This window comes from Triturus cristatus, chromosome 8, assembly GCF_964204655.1.
Source record: "Triturus cristatus chromosome 8, aTriCri1.1, whole genome shotgun sequence".
Lineage (NCBI taxonomy): Eukaryota > Metazoa > Chordata > Amphibia > Caudata > Salamandridae > Triturus > Triturus cristatus.
In genome coordinates this window covers 947,345,221-947,364,240 of record NC_140591.1, presented here as the reverse complement: position 1 = coordinate 947,364,240, position 19,020 = coordinate 947,345,221, and the positions used below count along the sequence as shown (strand labels likewise).

Below are 19,020 nucleotides of genomic sequence, written 5' to 3'. Positions count from 1 at the left end.
GAGTGGTACAGCGACCACCTCTTCTTCAATCGTTACTGGATTTTTCGTGGAGTTTCGCTGGCTGGCGTTGACTGCTGAGCTGCAAGGAGCTTCATAGCTTGCTCCCGGAAGGACTTTAGAGCCATGGCCCGACAGTTCGACCACGACTTTAGGTCGTGGCCGTGCTCGAGACACCAGAGACAGACGAAGTGGGGTAACCGACATGGCGCAGTGACAGGGCGCAGCACAATTTGAACCCTGTCCTTCTAGAACATCCTCAACACACTTCCAGAAAAAAGAAGTCAACAATAAGTAAAAAAAACCTGAATAAAGCAACAGAGGCATAACTCTTCCCGGACCGGTGCTTAACTGGCGCGAAAAGAAAAGAACTGACATCCACGCCTGTGTGGCGCCTTTATAGGTGACCACAACATTATATACGATGCAGACAACGTAACACGGAGCCGAACAGAGCCTTCCAGTAGTGCACCCATGAGGTACTGCTAACGCAAAAGTTTCCGGATCAAGCTTGACATCTGGGAAAGTCAAAGGTAAGGAATAAGTAGCTAGAATTCTCCATCAGATATGCAAAACTCTGGACCTGGTTTATAAAGCGCTTTCAATGTTTTGAGTAGTTGTATATTTGGACAGGGTATGTGCTAAACCGAAGCGTACCTTAGTGACTGTTTGCAAGTCTGGATAACTCCACTGGTTGTTTCTATAACTATTTAAGACTCCTGTTCCACTGAGCCCCCTTTACTACATTCATGACTCCCCTGTACACAAAACCCTGGAGCCAAGAATGGTGAGTGAGTATACTTTTGAAAACACACATAGGATGTCCAATTTAATGTTTAGACTTGTAAAAGAATACCAAAGGTAGTACAATTTGTTTAAAAAAACTTTAATTGATAATATACAGTAATGATATACAGGCACAGCTGCATTTCTTTAATTGACTTTAGTGATTTCGTTTTGCACATACATAAAACTTTACTGCACATTTTGCATGCAAAATATGAAATATGTTTACGGTATACAGGGGAAAACGTTATTCCTATTGCTGTTTGAAGAAGCTGTTTATTGCGCTCTGACTCCTGTTATTCTCTGGGGCAAGGCATTGCCAATTAGATAGATTGCACACCACTGTGCAATTGTCTAGAGATTAATGTGGTTTCAAAGCAAGTGACTAGAATCCCAACAGAAGCTGCATGAAGGTAAAATATGAGTGGGAGTACTGCTCTGAGAAGTGAATTGTTTTCCTTACAGGAATGGAAAACTCTTTGGCATACAATTTCGGATGTTGTATCCTTCCAAGACGCTAACTTGACTACTTCTTACACGGGTGAATCCTTCTCGACTAAGGAACTGCTCTCATAATGGCGCTTCCCATCCAAGTACAGCATCGACTCTAGTAAATCAAAAAAGAGAAATTAAAATTGACAGATCTAAAACGCAGTGTCTTGATGAACTCCAGGGGAATTGAAGAAATGAGAAACAACATTTCTCTACAATACTTCTTTTACAGCCGGAAGATTCATACTGGGGAAGTGTATACATACATACATCAGCAGAGTGTCCAAAGGATTATAGACACACACGCAAAAGTCTGACAAAAAAAAATTAACGTGAACAATACAAAAAGAGTGTCCAATTTTGTTTTTCAAGAGCAGCTACAGATCAATTGGCCAATACAGTACAAAGAAAGTAATATACTTCCTTTACAACCATTTTTATTGGTTGACGAATAACGTATCAAATCACTACAGTAAATCTACAGGGAACTTTAATACAATTAATTTTGTTTGCATATATGTAAGCAAAATATCTTCAACCAAATGGTTAGAAAGGTCATTAATAATGTGTCTATTGATTACTCCACCAAAATGTGCTCTTGATTCTCGTGTCAGTTTGCTTGTATCAAAATTAGAGCAAATTAGTTTTACTTACAAAAAAAAGTGTAAATCCAATTTGCCTGCATGGTGACGTTTTGATCTCAAGCCCCTCTCCTTTTCCAAAGTACTTACTGCCATACCACACAGTGGTGAATAGCCTTCTCATCCGCTGAGCAATGATCTTCACAGGCCATCACCTTGTATGTGTTGATTCGATAAACTTTATTTAGGAGCCATAAAAGTACATACAATCAGGACGCAAAGCGAGGACATGTGAACTGCAGAGCCGCATGAGGTTGCCTTGTTTCTCTCTGCCTCTGCACCCCACTTGCCCACTGCCTTATTCGCTTGCAGCAGTGGGAAGCTGTCGGAGTTAGCTCTTCTCTTCAGGAGGAGCGGGGGGGGAGGGGGGCGCAGCTTTAGCATTACAAAGGAGGAGGAGAGAGAGACTGTCTCCTACCAGATCTCTAACCAGTGCGAGGTAAGGCTAAGCTGGCGGCACTTCGCTTGGGATGAAGGCGGTCAGCATTAGGCCAGTGCGACTTGCCCGACGAGGCGCTCTCTCTCCCAGCCTCCCGCATCACAGCTTGCACAGCCTGCTCATTCAGCTGCCCCTGAAAGCTCAGACTTTTGGTCTTTTTGTCAGTGCCCATGCCGCCTTATGCAACATCAAGCTGCGCCCTCTAACAGCCCAACCCAATGGCACACCACGGCTGAGCACCCATTAGCGCATCCTACACTTTGGAAGCCCTGTTTGAACTTGCGACTCCGTTGCCAGCAAGGCGGAGGAGCCACCTGATAGTGGCACAGCTAGGCCTAGGTGCGGATTGTGGAGGCATCTTGAAGAGCCCCGCGTACCACCACAGCTAGCCAGCCAACTTGTTTGCTATTCTGCGCCTCCGGATTGGGATCTGTCTGTCATCCTGTCTGCCATCCGCCTGTCACTTGTTATCCCGTTAACACACAAAGCCCCACAGCAATGGTGCAGCACCGACCACCACCCTTGTAGAAGCTTTACCCCCCTCCAACCAGGCACTGCAACAGAGCGCATCAAAGGAAAAAGGACATTTTCCTGTCATAGAACCTGCGTGGGAAGTCAACAAGCACCCTCAACTCAGTGATAGTGCAACAGGCACTCAAATACTCGCTCAAAATAATGAGGTCGGGACGTATAAGAGGGACTTCCAACCTCCCGCAGCGCAAAGATATGCACCAATGCGCTTCAACTCACGCCCAGACGTCAAAGACGGAAGACAACCCCCGAACTTTACTTCTCCTACACTATTAAAGGACAACTCATTGGTATCACCGCTCACAGGGCAAGCATCTAGTGTAATTGACCTATGGCCCCAACTTTGGAAAAACAAGTTATCAACATTTACCTACATGAAAGATGAAAAGCGCCATTCTTTACCCATCAGTAGAGGAGGTCAGAGAAGTACTTCCGACTCTTCAACCTCCGATGATCCCACAACTAGCTACTCCGGATAAAGCCACAAATCAACTCACCAAAAACAACACCACAGTTAATACAACAGACTCAACAGGCTCATAAAACAAACAGTCCAAACGCAACAGGCTTACAACCATCCTCCCACCCCTGCCAAGCTACCTTAAACAAATTAATAGAGCAGAAGCTGCTCAGACTTTCTTCTATTTCTCAAACACATTCACAAACTATCAAACTGTTTATCAATCTGTTCAGGCACCTCAGTCACCCTTGAAATGAAGTGCTGACTCTACGCCTCTCAAAACTCATAAGGTTTCAAGAAACTGCATTAAAATTGCCACGGCCGAGGTCACTCCACCTGAGATCGCCTCATCATCTTAACCCCATTACTTGCAATCGGAAGGAGCCTGTGCACAACAAATTTCAGTTCACATCACAAATTTAAACCAGCCCTCCATTAAGCCACCAGGTTCTCCTGAGAATGATCTAATTTCTGTCTCTCTAGCCTCTCTTTCGCACAAACTATTATTTATCAGCGGCTTCCGCGTTGAATCGCCAACTCACGATGGCAATTCAAATTCACCTTTTGACAAGAGGACTTGGCAACAATTGTTAAGCACATTAGAAGCTACAGTTAGAGCACTGGAGTATCAATCAATTGATTGGAGTACCAATCAAACAAATTCGACATTCAAATTTCTCTGTTAGAGGCACTAGGTCAGTACACATCTATTGACTCATGCTTTGAGCGTCTGAACACTACAGTCAGTAGTTTGATTTCAAACCCTCAAAACTCTAGCATTCCGACACCAACAAGTGTCAGCAAACAAAACCTGCCAGACTGTCCAATCTTGTTAGATAAATTGTTTTCCTTACCACCGATAGTCAGTGATCTACTCCAAGAAGTTAAACCGATTGATAAGCATAAGACTGCCCAGCAAAACCATAAACTGCCCACGACGCCAACAAATTATTCAGGTCCAGTACCATCGAGACAAACGTCGATACCCACGCCGCTTCCTCAATCGAGGTTGCCATTAGAAAATATGAAAGATGTAGAAGTCCACCCTGTACCCCTCAACCCAATTCCTCTAATTAACGATGATATATTGGAACTTAATACAACCTCAGGTGAAAATCGACAAGCAATTCCAGCACTTAAATCATCAAGTACCGCAGGACCCGCAATCAGCAGCATCCCAGCTCCCCCGCAGATCAACTAACTTAAAAAAAAAAAAAACTAAAAACAAAACAAAAAACAAGACAAAATCCAGAAGGCTGCAGACTACGCGACCAAGATAAAGAGCTTCTTCCCCCGTAAGAGAGCCCAGCCACATCCCTGACGTACCCAAGTTCTCGCATGGTGGGGATATCGAAAATCCCATCAAGCATCCTACTAACTTCACCACATCACACGTCACTGTTAGGAAACACTCATTGGCCACCACAGAGATCACATCTCAAACTCCCATCCACTCCTCAAGACCTCCTGTTTTAAGAGACCCACAGCAATAATGATCAATTATTTAACAAGGTCCTGGCTGCCCCACCTCTGAAAAACAAATCTGACCAGACTCCAAATGGGACTAGCCCTCAGGGAAATAAATCCAGGCAAGCTCTAAACAGGATCAGCTAGCCACCCGAAGGTCTGCATCGACACTCAAGTAAACAACAGACAGACGGGACAACAAGCATCCAACAAATAACACCCCTGTTCATTGTAACCATGACCCAAAACAATTAATTACCACGATAGCCATTTCAACAACAATCTTGCATCCGGAGTACATCTCCAAAGGATCAAACGAAATCCTGAAGAGGGGGGAATATTCAAACTCTTAGCTGCACACCTTAAGCTTTGACACAAACTCCACAGACATCGAGAGTATTCAGTTTATTCCTTCAATCTTATTCCCCCAAAATAAAGCAAGAGTTGTGACTTGGACTACTCCTTTAGCAGCTAACACCATGTATGAAAATCTCACTCTTCTAGAGGAATGGGGGATTTTTACCACATTGTCTTTGAAGGTTTAAATCCTTGCATGCCCTCTCAGCAAGACTAGAATGTTGCTTAAATCTGGCAGCTGATGAACTACTGAATAAAAACAACCATAGCAAGTTTCAACAGATGCCACACACTTTACCATTTCTTAGAAAACACAGCTGGCCCCTTTTACTCAACTGCGAACAACCTCAAACAAGGCTTGATTATCTCTACCAATGCACAAGAAGAAACACTCTGCAAACTCATTCCACCAGCGCAGGGAAATCAACCAGAAGACTGGGGATGGATGTCCAACATCCTGGCAGGTCCCTAGCCAAAATGACTTAATCACATAAAGAACGCACCTTCAGCAGAGAAACAAAGAGTGAGACCAAACCTATGAGCGTATTGTCCTGGAATGCGGCTGAGCTTGAAAACATTTGAATATACCCAGATGCAAAATCTTTTTTAACATCACATGACATCATATGCATCCAGGAATCATGGTGTGAAGAAGAGACCCCGATCGAAGGTTACAAAATGCTTTTCACTCCAGCCACCCAAAAATCTTCTAAAGGATATGGGATGGGTGGCCAATACATCCATCTATCTACCTCTACATTGGCCCTTCGCTGCTTCTACCTATACCATCAGCAATCACAACTGTCTATGTGTTGTAATCAAAAATTGGAGCCAAGATCCCCCAGAAGTTTGTCTAATACTATTAAATATGTATATTCATCCAGTAGCTAGAGAAAAAAAGTAAAACATCAAGCCTTTGGAGCTTCTAATTGCAGATATCAGATTAACTTATCCAAACAATCATTTACTGCTGAATGGTGATTTTAACTCAAATTTAGTGGACAACCCCCATCGAAATCCCTCTCCAGCATTAATGGACTCACTCTGGCTAATACCTTCACAGATCAATCCACCGCAAAGAACTCACTCCTCAGGACAAGCTTGGGTAGCTGCTCTAGAGGGTATGTATCTGCATGCCCTAAATGACTGCTATCCTAATGACGAGCCAGCCCATTATACACGCAACAGTCAGACGGTCCTAGACTACACGTTTTGCTCAATCCTGCTGATAGGTCAATCAATTCACTTTATTCAGTTTTTGCATTAAAGTCAAATAAAACAGAATAACATCAAATACTGTACATAAAAATAAGATATAAATTAAGTTAATGTAGAATTTATGTTTAAAAGAGAATGAAAAGACCATACAAAGAGTGAGTACAGGGTAACAATACATCCAGGGACACAACTCAACCATCCCTTTTATACCTCAGGTGGTTAATCGGAACTGGCTCGTAACCTAACTGCAGATTTTAGAAAATTGAAGACATAAAAACAGTATTGCCAGATAACATTTGAAAAAAAGTAAAAGCAGGGTGAACATGCCTGAAATCAAACTTTTTCAAAAAGGGGAGAATAAAAGGCTTCCGGGATACCTCATATTTGCTACAAAACATTGTAAAGTGGAGCATGTCCTGTGGAGACTTACTGTCGCAGCCACAGGACATTAGGCTCTGACATCTACTACACCCCCGTGGCTGTGCCACCAAGAGATAAAAGAGATCAAAACTAAACCTAGTCAATAAAAAGCGATCATAACCACTTAAAGGTCCAAGGAGATATGGTTCAATAGTTTGCATAGTTTTCAGGCTGACAAATCTGTGTACACTAGGGTTTGTTAGCTCCCAGTCTTCCCTATCGGAGGTCTGCTGACTAAAAAAAGGACTCCTTTATCCACCACAGATCCTTCCTGTTCAATGATTCTGGGTTGGATCCTTCCTGTTCACCGATTCTGAGTTGGAAAATAAGTCAGTTCTTCCTAAACTTGAGAAACATCCCTTAATAGAATGAAGTCAATGGATGCTGTGGGTCATGGTCGAGGGCCATGCAATCCTTCAGGATCAGTTTATTTAAAGTTGTACCCTAACTGAGACAGATGTTTAGCTACAGGAAAAGTGGGCGAAAAGCCAGCTGGTCAGAGAGATAAGCTACACCCAGCTCTTCATGTACCTCTAAGGTTCCCTGAAGCACACTTAAGAGACATCTCAAAAAATATTTTCAACTGTTTGTAATTCCTTGTCGGCAGTGTATCCCCAGATTTCACTACCATAGGACACCTTGGCAATGCATTTTGCCCTGTATATCTGCAATAGGGCCCCAAATTGGTCTCTTTCCTAGTCTCAAGCAAATTAAAAAATTGCGGCAATGGCTCGCACAAAATCTCTTTTGTTCCTATATTTTAATGACCCCCATTTCATCTCATCATCTAACAGGATCCCCATATAGGAAAAGACATCGGAGCGCAGGACCTGAATAGATCCAACCTTTAAGGGATATTGCTTTTTTGGAAGACATCCCACCTGCATCACATAAGATTTTGAATTATTTATCAGCAGGTCCTGTACCTCCTTGAATGAGGTGAAAGAATTATGCAGCGTTTGCGTCCTCTCGCGGTCCGGTGCGTATAATAAAATTGGCAGACCTCGCCGACCCACCTTGGGATAATCCACCTTAGACCCCACTAAAACCTTCTCCAAGTTATTGATGTACAAGTTACTTACCTTCGGTACCGATGTATCTGGTAGAGACGATTCTAGCCGCAGATTCCTTAATGTAGAATTATCCCCAGGCGTGAGACTGGATCCGGAAAACTTTGCCACAGCATCTCTGTGCACCGGGGACGGTACCGCGTGACCCCACCCTGACGTCGTCCGCGGATGTGACATCAGCGAGGTCACATAAGTCCCACCCGGCGCACTGACGTCAGTTTTCTTTGGATAACTTTTTCGCGCCGCAACGCAGAGCTATCAGAAACAAAACTGTGAGAGTATGGGAATAGTGTGCGAAAAATCAGTGAAACAGAAGGGGAAGGAACCAATGGTGAGGAACAGCACCATTAGGGACAGTGTCAAGCACCACATTACTGAAGGGCATGGAAGGAAAAGAGCAGGGCACCGCCCTGAGAAGCAACTCTGTAAAGCAAAGATGATATCCACCCTGGAGGCAGAAAAAACATGTGCAAAAATGTTGTGGTAGATGACAGAAAGACTGCAATCACAATCCAAAACAGAGACGGACAACAAGTCCGGAACAGAGGAGTAACAACAAAGCACCCCAAGACAATACCCTCAAGGAGCGTCGTGTCCCCTGTATAGAGCGGAAGGCTGAGGCACAGCCAAGAGCCCCCAACCCAGAGGACTGCAGAGGAGTCAGAACCCCTAAGTAATGAAAAAGGAGAAGAAGAGTAGTAGGAGGCCCCACACTGGCGAACCAGGGTGCTGGGACGCAAAAGTATACCTGAACCTACCGCCCAATTACCACAAAAGTAGAGTGGATCAAATAAACAGAACGAAGCATCCCGCCAGGGAGGAAGTGAAAGAGGGCACCCTTAGAAGACAAAGCCACCCGGAGGGAGGCGAGAGCAGAAGACTAGGCTGAAGGGTCCTTGCAGAACGGGGAGGAAGGGCGGGCCGGGGAGGAATCTGCGGCTAGAATCGTCTCTACCAGATACATCGTTACCGAAGGTAAGTAACTTGTACATCTGATAGAGACTACAAGCCGCAGATTCCTTAACGTAGAATAGATACCCGAGCCATATCCAGAGGGGAGGAGGGTCTGCGAGAGAACCTCACCAGCTTGGAAGAACACAGGGCCCCAACAGGGGGTGTCATGGGTGCAGGAAGAATAGCCCAGCCCTCACCAAGCAACAGCAAGCCAGAACAAGAAGGAAAGGCCAGGATACCACAAGCCTACCCGAGAGGCAAAGGGCGTCCGCCAGAAAACCCCGGAGTGACAGACGGCATCAGGCGAGTACCAAGGGAAGAAAGAACCACTGCAAAATCCAAGGAGAAAAAGGGAACAGAGGCAGAGCCCGCCGCAGGAGAACAGACACACAGCGAAGGGGACAGCTGAATGGGCGTCTCTCCCGAAGCAGGCAACAAGGTCTGAACGATACCACATTCGAGAAGCACAGACGGGATAAAGAAGACATAGACACCCAAGCTCCAACAAGCAATGGACGGGAGCACACACTGACATGGCGAAGCCCACGGAGGAGGGCCAAAACAATGAGGTGCGCGCAGCAGACAGCTGACAATACTATGAAGCAGCAGCACAGAACAAGTCGAGCGCAAGACGAGGAGAACCACCAGCCCCCGAATAGAAGGGGGCCGGCCAGAGGAGAAAGGGAAACAGGCAGTACCGACCGAAAGCCGGCAACCAGAACACAGGAGAGCACCAGGAAAACCAGTCCCCTCGGAAACCACGGCAGACAGGCCCTGGCCGAAACGGCGGATAACTAGGTGGAAACACCAAGACACGATGCCAGAATCAGCATGACAACGGCCGGTCTGGCGATCCAGAGTCGAAGAGGGAAGGGACCCTATGGAAGAAGGATAGAAACCCCCTCGGAGACTGAGCGAGACAAAACCTGGAGCCGCGGAAGGGCGGAAGAAAATGAAAGAGAAAGACCGCACCAAGCGGTATACCGGGACGCCAGGAAGAAGCAAGGAACCTGAGAATGCATCCACGCCCGCCTAGCCTAAGACAGGGCTATACAATAGCCAACAAATACCCCACCTAGGGTATGAATCGGCCCTGAACAAAAAAAGGGAAACGCCTCTTAGGGAAACCCGCAACAGAGGATAAGAACGTAAAAGACCCGTGGGAAACACCACAGGTGGCTTACCAAGCAGCCAAACACCTTTTAGGGAAACCCGCAGCAGAGGGCAGAACATAAAAGACCTGTGGAAAACACTACAGATGGCTTACCAATCAGCCCAAAAAGACACAAGGGCCCAACCTGAGGACCTACACAGCTGCACTTAACAGCAAAAAACTCACATTACAAGCTGAAGGGCTGAACAAGCCGCCGACTGAAGGACCCTGAAGGCAGTTCACACAGCACACAACAGGCCAACCGCAACATAAGGCCCCAAAGAGAAAGGAGGGATAAATGCCTGTGAGATGACGCCGGAGGACCGACTAACCAAAGCTTACGGAGGCGGAGGGGGACGGAGTCCCGCAAGGAGTCTCTGAATAGCAGAGACCGCGTGGGTGTGAAACAACAAAGTCCCATCAAAAGGTAAATCCACAAGACGCTCCCGAACATTCTACGGAAAGACACCATCCCGCAACCAAGCATGGCGGCGGAGGGCACGAGCTCGCCATGGCGCGGCCGAGGAAATCAGACGTCCAAGGCCGAACAGAGAATGAATGTAGCTAACTCCCGACCATCACGCACATGGTGCCGTAGGTCAGCGCGGGCATCCTCTTGGGAGGCGCGAGGCAGAAGGGACTCCGCAGAATACCACAGGTCGGAAGTAGCCCTGGCCAACACACAAAGGGTGTTGAGGGCGCTCAGAGCAGTGCTAGTGGAGACAAAAATGTTACGCCCCCAGGAGTCCAGCCACCGGGCCTCCCGCGACGGCAGAAGCAGAACTGAAGGCAAAGAAGGAAAAGCAGCCCGCAGGACAGGACACTGGGCAGACGGGTGGGAAAAGAGGCAGACCGGATCTTGCGGAGCAGGACGGTGGCGGTGAAAGGGTGGGTGAGGCACCGGATCCCCCGTGGAAGGGCGCCCCCAGAAGAGAGTTGTGGAGCGACGCTTCAAATGGGAGAAGCGGCTCTCCTCCACCAGAGCCCTGTTGGAGTACCTCCAATAAGTGGTCCGTAGGAAGTGGAGCAACCAGATTGCCCATCTGCAAAATGCCAGTGGCCGTGAAAATGGCCCGGACAACGGCCACACTCGCCTCGGTAGGGCGTCGCGGGGGGAAAAGCAACTCTTCCGTGGGCGAAGGTTGCAAGCTAAGGTGCTCGTCCCCATGTCCCGCAGGAGGGAGGAAAGACCAGCCCCTGTAGGAAGGAAGACCCACGGACAAGTGGGGGACCTGAGGGGCCTCTGGAGAGGGCGGAGAAGCCTGCGGGGCAGACAACTGCAGGGAGCGGAAGAGCGGTTCTGGGGGCTGCGGATGTGGAGACGGCATAGAGCCCGCCCTGGAATCCACCGGAGAAAAGGCCATGATGCGGCGCCCAGTCTCTAGTGAAGAGGAGACCAGGAGACAACAACCCTCCAGAGAGGAAGGGGCATCCGGAGAAGAGTCGACTACCCGACGTCGGGACGGTGCCGGCGAGTCCACCACAGGCACCGGAGAGTCCTCGACCGGCGCCGAAGTGTCCACCAAGGGCGCCGAGTCAACCTCCACCACCACATGCCGGATGGGAAAAGTGGGGGGGCGGGGTCATAGCCGAAGTGGCCAATGAACGGTGCCGAAAAGGCGCCGGCTCAACCACCGACGAGGCAGCCGCCTGCGCCGAGGACCGAGAGGGGCCCAGGGAGGCGCTCTGGGCCCCGGCGTCCACCCGCGGCGCCGCCAGCGCCGGGGAGGAGAGGCGCTGATGCTGGAGAGGCGTCGGCTCGGCCTCTGGGAAGACAGCTTCCTGCCCAGAGGACCGAGGGGGACTCGGGGACGAGCCGCGTGTCCCGACAACCTCCTGCGACAGCGCAGGGAACCCCGCGGGGCTTTGCGGTGAGGCTGAGACGCCGTGGCCAAAGAGGGGAACCTCGAAGGACCGCACCTCAACGGCACCACACCTCCAAACCCTGAAGCAGAGCTCGTCGGCGCCCTCTGTCGAAGGAGGACAGGGCCTCGGAGGCAAGCTATAAGACTTACCCGCGGGGGAACAACGCCAATGGGGCCCTGGCGAAGGACGATGCCACAGCTGAAAAGGACGGCCCCTGGACCCGTCCTGGGAAGGAGACGGACGCTGCGACGAGACCTACCTGGACAAGCGGGCCGACAGCAATTTCATCCGGCGCTTCCGCCGGGACTTCGGCTTAAGATGCTGACAAGCCTCGCAGTCCATAGAGTCATGGTGCTCTCCCAAACAACATATACATATAGTGTGAGGGTCTGTCGCCGACATCTGACGTGCACACTAAGCGCACGTCTTGAACCCGAAGGCATTGCACTCTGTTCCCAACTCAAGGTCGCTAAGGAGGCCTGAAAACGGGCCAATGAGCACACTCCGGATCCGTATTGCACACGGAAAAGAAGGAAACTGACGTCAGCGCGCCGGGGTGGGGCTTATGTGACCTCGCTGACGTCACATCCGCGTACAACGTCAGGGCGGGGTCACGTGGTACCGCCGAGATGCTGTGGCAAAGTTTTCCGTATCCAGTCTCACGTCTGGGGATAATTCTACGTTAAGGAATCTGCGGCTAGTAGTCTCTATCAGATATATAGGTTAAACAAAAAAGGGGGAAAAAAACACCCTTGTTGAACTCCTCGTTGTATTAAAAACTGGCGGGCAACCTTAAAATCTTGAGTGTATTGAACCTCAGCCTTTGTGTCTCTATGGAGGTCCTGCAGGAAATAGACAATATCACAATCCACCAGGATGAAAAACATGGTCTGCCAGAGCTTTGTTCTATTGACCCCGCAAATGACAGATCCATAAAGGCCAGGTAGATGGTACCAGCGCGAGCAGCCGTGTACTTGTTTAGAATCATAAAAAGATTTAAGCATTTGTCTACGGTTGACCTTCCTGGGCGGAAACCATACTAGGCATCAGCTAAAATATTATCTTCCGCCCAGCCTATCTAACCGGATCAGTCCAACCACCTTGACCACTGAGTCCAACAGATATATAGGCCTATAGCAGTGGGTACTGTCTCCATTTCCCTTTTAAAATACTGGGGGCCCGATTCACAGAACTAACTTAAGACAAACTCCTAAACTTACTACCATTTTGGTATTCACAGAAGGCACTTACTCATTTTGGTATTCACAGAAGGCACTTACTCATTTTGGTATTCGCAGAAGGCACTTACTCATTTCGGTATTCACAGAAGTTAGGAGTCCTAACTTTAGGACTCCTAAATGCCTTCTGTGAATACCGAAAGTCTTAAAATTAGGATTTTTTTCAGTTTAGGAGTAGTAAAGTTAAGACTCCTAACTTTACTACTCCTAAACTGAGAAAAATCCGAACTTGACGACTTTAGGTATTCACAGAAGGCATTTAGGAGTCCTAAAGTTAGGAGTCCTAACTTTACTACTACTAAACTGAGAAAAATCCTAATTTTAAGACTTTTGGTATTCACAGAAGGCATTTAAGAGTCCTAAGGGGATTCTTGGCTACACACCTACATACATGCTAGGTACACTTAGGTATCTATAGTCAGGGTTGCATCATAGGAGTACACATTATTACTGTCAAGTATCCACATGCCTGCATATATTCATTGAATTAGCACTATGGTAGAATTCTACCTTTTCTTTACTCGGTTGGTGCTTATAACTGTATACATTTGTTTCTGTCTCGTTGTTGCAGCACACTTATTTTACACTAGAATGACGCTGGTTCAATAAACGCTTATTGAAAACGTCCCCACTGTTTATTCTATATATCTCTCTGAGACAAAATGAGCACGAGTGACTGAGCAAAAAGTACTGTACTGTTTCCACGATCCCGGAGGGGTCAGGGTTGTCATGTTTGATAGTTGCCAGAAACAATTTGCTCCTTGGTAAGAGGGGAACATAGTGGCATTGTGAGCTAGCAGGACTAACAGACTAACATATCCTGTGGGGGTGTCTGGAATCAGTCTGGACACCAATGCCTTAATTTATGTTGTCTAAACGCGCAGATCCTATATAGATTCGTAGGAAGTACATGACATGGCGCCGCCAACGTTTGTTTGGTTCTTATTTAACAGTCAAATCTGAGTAGTTCAGTCATGCTTTCTCAGAGACCCTTACACACATATACCCAGAGACGTCTGGAGTGGGAAGAGAAGGGAAAAATCCGCCGCAGCTGATAGGTGGAGAAGTGTGGCTCAATGGTTAGAGTGGCAGACCTCGATGCAGAGCACTGGTCCGGGACCAGGGTTCGATCCCCGTCACGGCAGGGTCTCGGGCTATAAATTCCGCGGACCAGATATTCTCGCCTCAGTGCCTATTCTAATCATGGGTCCCACGCTGCAACTCTGGGCAATAGCTTGCTTAATCTCCACAACGGCCCCAACAGCGCTGGGATGCCTGGCCTCACCATGGGGGTGCCCAGGAGTGGACACCTCACATGGAAAGCCAGGAAGGGTTCCACAGCGGTATGAGTAAAAGCGCCAGGATGCCCCCGTTGGGGGTGGCAGTGCGCTATACAAGTACAAACACATTTACATTTACATTTATACCCTATGTATTGACTGTAGGTTTATTCAAGCTTGAAGAATAATAGTTCCCTACACTGTGCATAACCTTTATCTCTTCTATAAAATTCCACCAATAATGTCTCAGACTACAGCTGATGGCAGTGCTAGTAGGAAGGAAGATGAGCAGGAAGGTGCTATAAACATTTCAAAAAATGTCAGAACTGCACTCACTTTAAAACTAGCCGAATTTTGGTCTCTCAGCATTAGGAGTGACCGTAACATTCACGATTGAGGCACACAAGTCCTTCAGGATAGAGGTATTCTATTCCTGGGTCAAATCCCCACCTGCAGACACATGCACAAACACATTCCATTCTTACACCCCGGATGAAACACCAGAAGAATATTGTCCATACAAGGACATTGACGTTCCGCCCAGTTACCAGGAGCATTTAAACTGGTTTAAAGGCTCCCTCTCACACACCACAGATAAAGTAAGACTCTGTCCACTCAGCAAAGACGGAGCGACTTGGCCAGTCCTAGCGGCGTACACAAAGCATCCGGACGTTGACCCATTGCCAATAACAGACCTATGTCTACTTCACAAAAAAATAATCTTTTACAGAAATCTGACACAGTTCGTTATGAGAACACACATACTTCAACCAACTAAAATTACCCAGCAGGTCAACTACAAGGACTGCAAATAAAATCACCCCACAAACGCTGAACGCGGTTATGGGAAGAATGTACACTAAACGAGAGCAAATGCCATTCTGGATAGCACAGAAATAGCACAACTAGAGGCAGTGTTTCCACACACAGGCCCACAAAAAAAGCACAGAATACTGACAATTTGCTTGCCAATGGGAATAGCTCCCCACCACTTGGGGTACAGTTTTTGCTGCCCTTTATACCAGAACTCATGGTATCCCCTCAATGGGAGTGATACCAGAATAATTTACACAAATATAAAATGAGTATGGAGCACAACCTGCTCTAAACTTGGGGGTGTAACTATTAGGCAATTTTTAGCTAACATAAAAGGGGAGTTAGCAGCGGTGGCTATACGCCAACGCCTGACGGAATGCACTCCTGTACAACAGGAGCAAGAATTACCACACATTATCGAAGATACATACTCCGAATTAGGTAAAGATAGTTTGTAATGAGTAGTCCTGAAAAGGATAACGCAGAGCAAGCACCTGATTCTTCAAAAAAGAAATGGGGTTATAAACAACAACAAAATAGACAGAATAGATCACAATCAAGGGGTGGGTCTCCTCAACCGGTGTGTTCCATTCTACTTCCTTCTTTCCTCTGTCCCTTTAAGTAATTTCTCTACAAGTTAGTTGTGTTGGAATTGCTATCTGTAATCTGTTGCTATGGTGCGTGGTGATTCCATGTTCCATGGAATCACCACGCACGCACGATTTCTTTTTGTGCAGTTGGATGTATTGTGCTAGTCTTGAATAAACTACAGTTTTGTTTTTATTACTTGCATTGGACTACATCTTTAAGATTTCGGCGACGATTAAAGACTTGTCTTCTACCTTTCCCAGCACAGGAGTGACCTATCCTCAAATGATAAGAACCCTTGTGGATTTTTTTTCCTAAATACTTGTATACGTGCTTACTATTATAGACTTTTCTACATGTATCGTTCATCTGCCACGCACTACTGGATTTACAAACTTTCCTTCTCGACATTTTTTTATCACTGTGATCAACTCCTGTGAACTGTATGCTGTTTCCTCAAGTTGAGAAATTGAGCATTGGAGTCAGAATACTACAAATATCACAGTGCATTGGAACCGGAATTGAAAAAGGTAACCTTTTACCTTTCATCTTTAACTGTTTAACTCTTATCGTTTTGACTTTGGGAGGCTGGCGACGGGACTTGCGCTCTTGTTTGTTTTTGAATTGTCTTCTGCGAGCAAAGCTTGGCACGATTCCAGTTGGATTATTCAGTAATGAACTATGCGTCTCTGCAGCATGCTGCGTATGACGTTTTCACGCATGCGTGGGCCGCCATCTTGTTTGTCTTCAGTTCCTTGTCTCCTTGACAACCATCCACGAAAGCTTCGCCCGATTTCTACATACCTCTCATTTATTAAAAACAAACGTTGAGAAAGTGATTAAATCAAGAAGGAAAGACTTATTATCCAAGTAAGTGTGTACATTTTTTGGGGAACCTTCATGCCCGATACCTACATACATCTAGTCTGCTTAAAACAAGCATTGACAAGGCAATTAAAAAAATACTTTTTATCCAAAGCAAGGTGTGCAAATTTTGAAACACCATTATATCCGTTTTATAGATGAAAACACATGAACCTTATTGGCCTTACTTTTATTCCACTTTATAGTCACTCCATTTCATTCACCTAATTTTGAATTTATAAATAATTCCTCAAGATGCAATTCAAACCTCCCTCTAAGTTTCTTCAAAGCAAAGGTGAACCTCCCATTCCATGGACGAGGTGGAAAGAGGAGTTCCTTACTTATCTTAAGGCCATTGATGGGGAAAGACTTTCTGCTGAAAGGAAAAAAAATATTCTTTTACATTCTCTAGGGTCAGAAGGTCAAGTTGGTTTTAGAACCCTTCCTCAAACTGATGGCAGTGGTGATCGGAACGTGTTTGAATTTGCCATGGATCGTATTGCAATGAGATTTAAACCTACGTCTAGTATCGCTCTAAACAGATTTAAATTCTATACAAGAGCTCAAGTTGATTCTGTAACGTTAGATGATTTTCTCACGGGTTTATGGTCCCTATCTGTAAACTGTAATTTTGGACCCATCACTGATGAAATGATCAGAGACCAAATCATTGTTCATGTCAAGAGCAATTAGATCCAAGAACAACTATGGATTATGGGTGATCCTAATTTAAGAGATGTCATTACAACTGCTAAAGCCATGGAACAATCTGAAAAGTGGATGAAGTTGGTAGATAAGGAAGGAAAGGGAAAAGTTGAAGATGTTTGCGCTATTAAGCCTGAATCATCTCGCAATGAAACTAGTAGTCAATGAAGTTTTAAAAGATTTGACAAAGAGTTTCACTGTTTTATATGTGGAAGTGTCAATCATGGGGCGTCTTTTCCTAGATGTCCAGCGTTGGGTAACGAATGCAAAAAGTGTGGACGCCGTGGGCATTTTGCCAGTGTTTGCAAAAGTAATTATGGAGGAAGCTCCAGTAAAGGGAAAATCTCCTACTTGAATGAAGAGGAGTATGATGACAGTATGAATGGTAATAACAGAGGCATTGTTGATTGAATCACTGATGATGGATGTCCCAAGAAAGTCGAGTTCTGTTTGAAACCTCCCAAATGTATTGTGCATGTTCTTGGTTTAAATATTGAACTCATGGCTGATTCAGGTTTGCCTTGGACGGTAATTACTAAAACATTCTTTATTGATACACTTCAGGGGAGTTTAAAGACTAAAAAATCTGACCTCGTTGCTCAAGCCTTTGATGGTACCATTATTGACATGCAAGGTTTTGCAGAAGTCGACATGGAATTCAAGGGGCATGTGGCGCGTATGTTGCTGTCAAAGGTGTTAATGTCTTGGGCTGGAAGGATCAGTGGAGTTTGGGGCTAATTCTAGGAGTTTCGATCCGGTATTGGTAATTTGAGAAGGTTTCATTGAGAACAAGACTATAAGTGAAGACATTGGTGCCTTTCCCAAAGTATTTTCAAAGAGTCTGGGCAAACTTAATAATTGCAGCCATAAAATTAAATTAAAGAAAGGAGCGGTTCCACTCAAACAAAAACTTAGGAGCGTTCCTGTGAATGTGAGGGAAGATCTCAAACTTTTGTTGCAGAATCTCATTGATGATGAGATCATTGAAGAAGGGGAATCATCAGAGTGAGTTTCTCCCATCGTCTGAGCAAGGAAGGCTGACAAAAGTTTGAGGCTCTGTGTGGATTTGAGGGCACTGAATGCAAATTTAGTGATCGACTGCCACCCATTGCCTAATATTAATGAAGTGGTGTGCATGCTGGAGGGAGCCAAAGTGTTTTCCACCTTCGACTTGTGCTCAGAATACTATCAAATTGCTTTTGATTGAGGATTCCAAGGAATTTACGGCGTTCCTTACACCGCGGGGGCTTTTCCAGTATAAAAGAATGCTGTTTGGTTTGGCCTCTGCGGCGTCGGTCTTTCAGAGAGCTATGCATCATATTTTTAAGGACTAGGATTCTTTTGTAAAATGTTTTCAAGATGACATTCTTGTGTTTTACCCCAGTCATGAAGTACATAAGGAACACATTATAGAAGTTTGCAAACATTTGGAATCCCATGATTTGACCCTCAAAGACAACAAATGTAAGATGTTTTGTGATTCTGTTGAGTATTTGGGACATTCTCTTTCTGGCAATGGTGTGGTTCCTAGGAAATCTCTTGTTGATGCAATTGTGAAAGCTCCAACACCAGACAACAGAGAGAAACTTCGGTCTTTTGCTGGGTTGTGCAAATATTACAGTAAGTTTATTAAGGGGTTTGCTACCAAGATGGAGCCCCTTAGGGAGCCCACCAGGCA

General features: G+C 46.1%; 1 protein-coding gene across 2 annotated transcripts in view; it reads right to left on the bottom strand.

Moving 5' to 3' along the window:
* Positions 1–867: 867 nt before the first annotated feature.
* ACOT9 (acyl-CoA thioesterase 9) overlaps positions 868–19,020 on the bottom strand; it is a 445,455-nt gene continuing 427,302 nt past the window's right edge. For both annotated transcript variants that reach the window (XM_085622470.1, XM_085622471.1), the window contains one exon: positions 868–1,390. In XM_085622470.1, the coding sequence (XP_085478596.1) occupies positions 1,317–1,390 (74 nt within the window). In that variant the 3' untranslated portion in view covers positions 868–1,316. The remainder of the gene's footprint in view (positions 1,391–19,020) is intronic.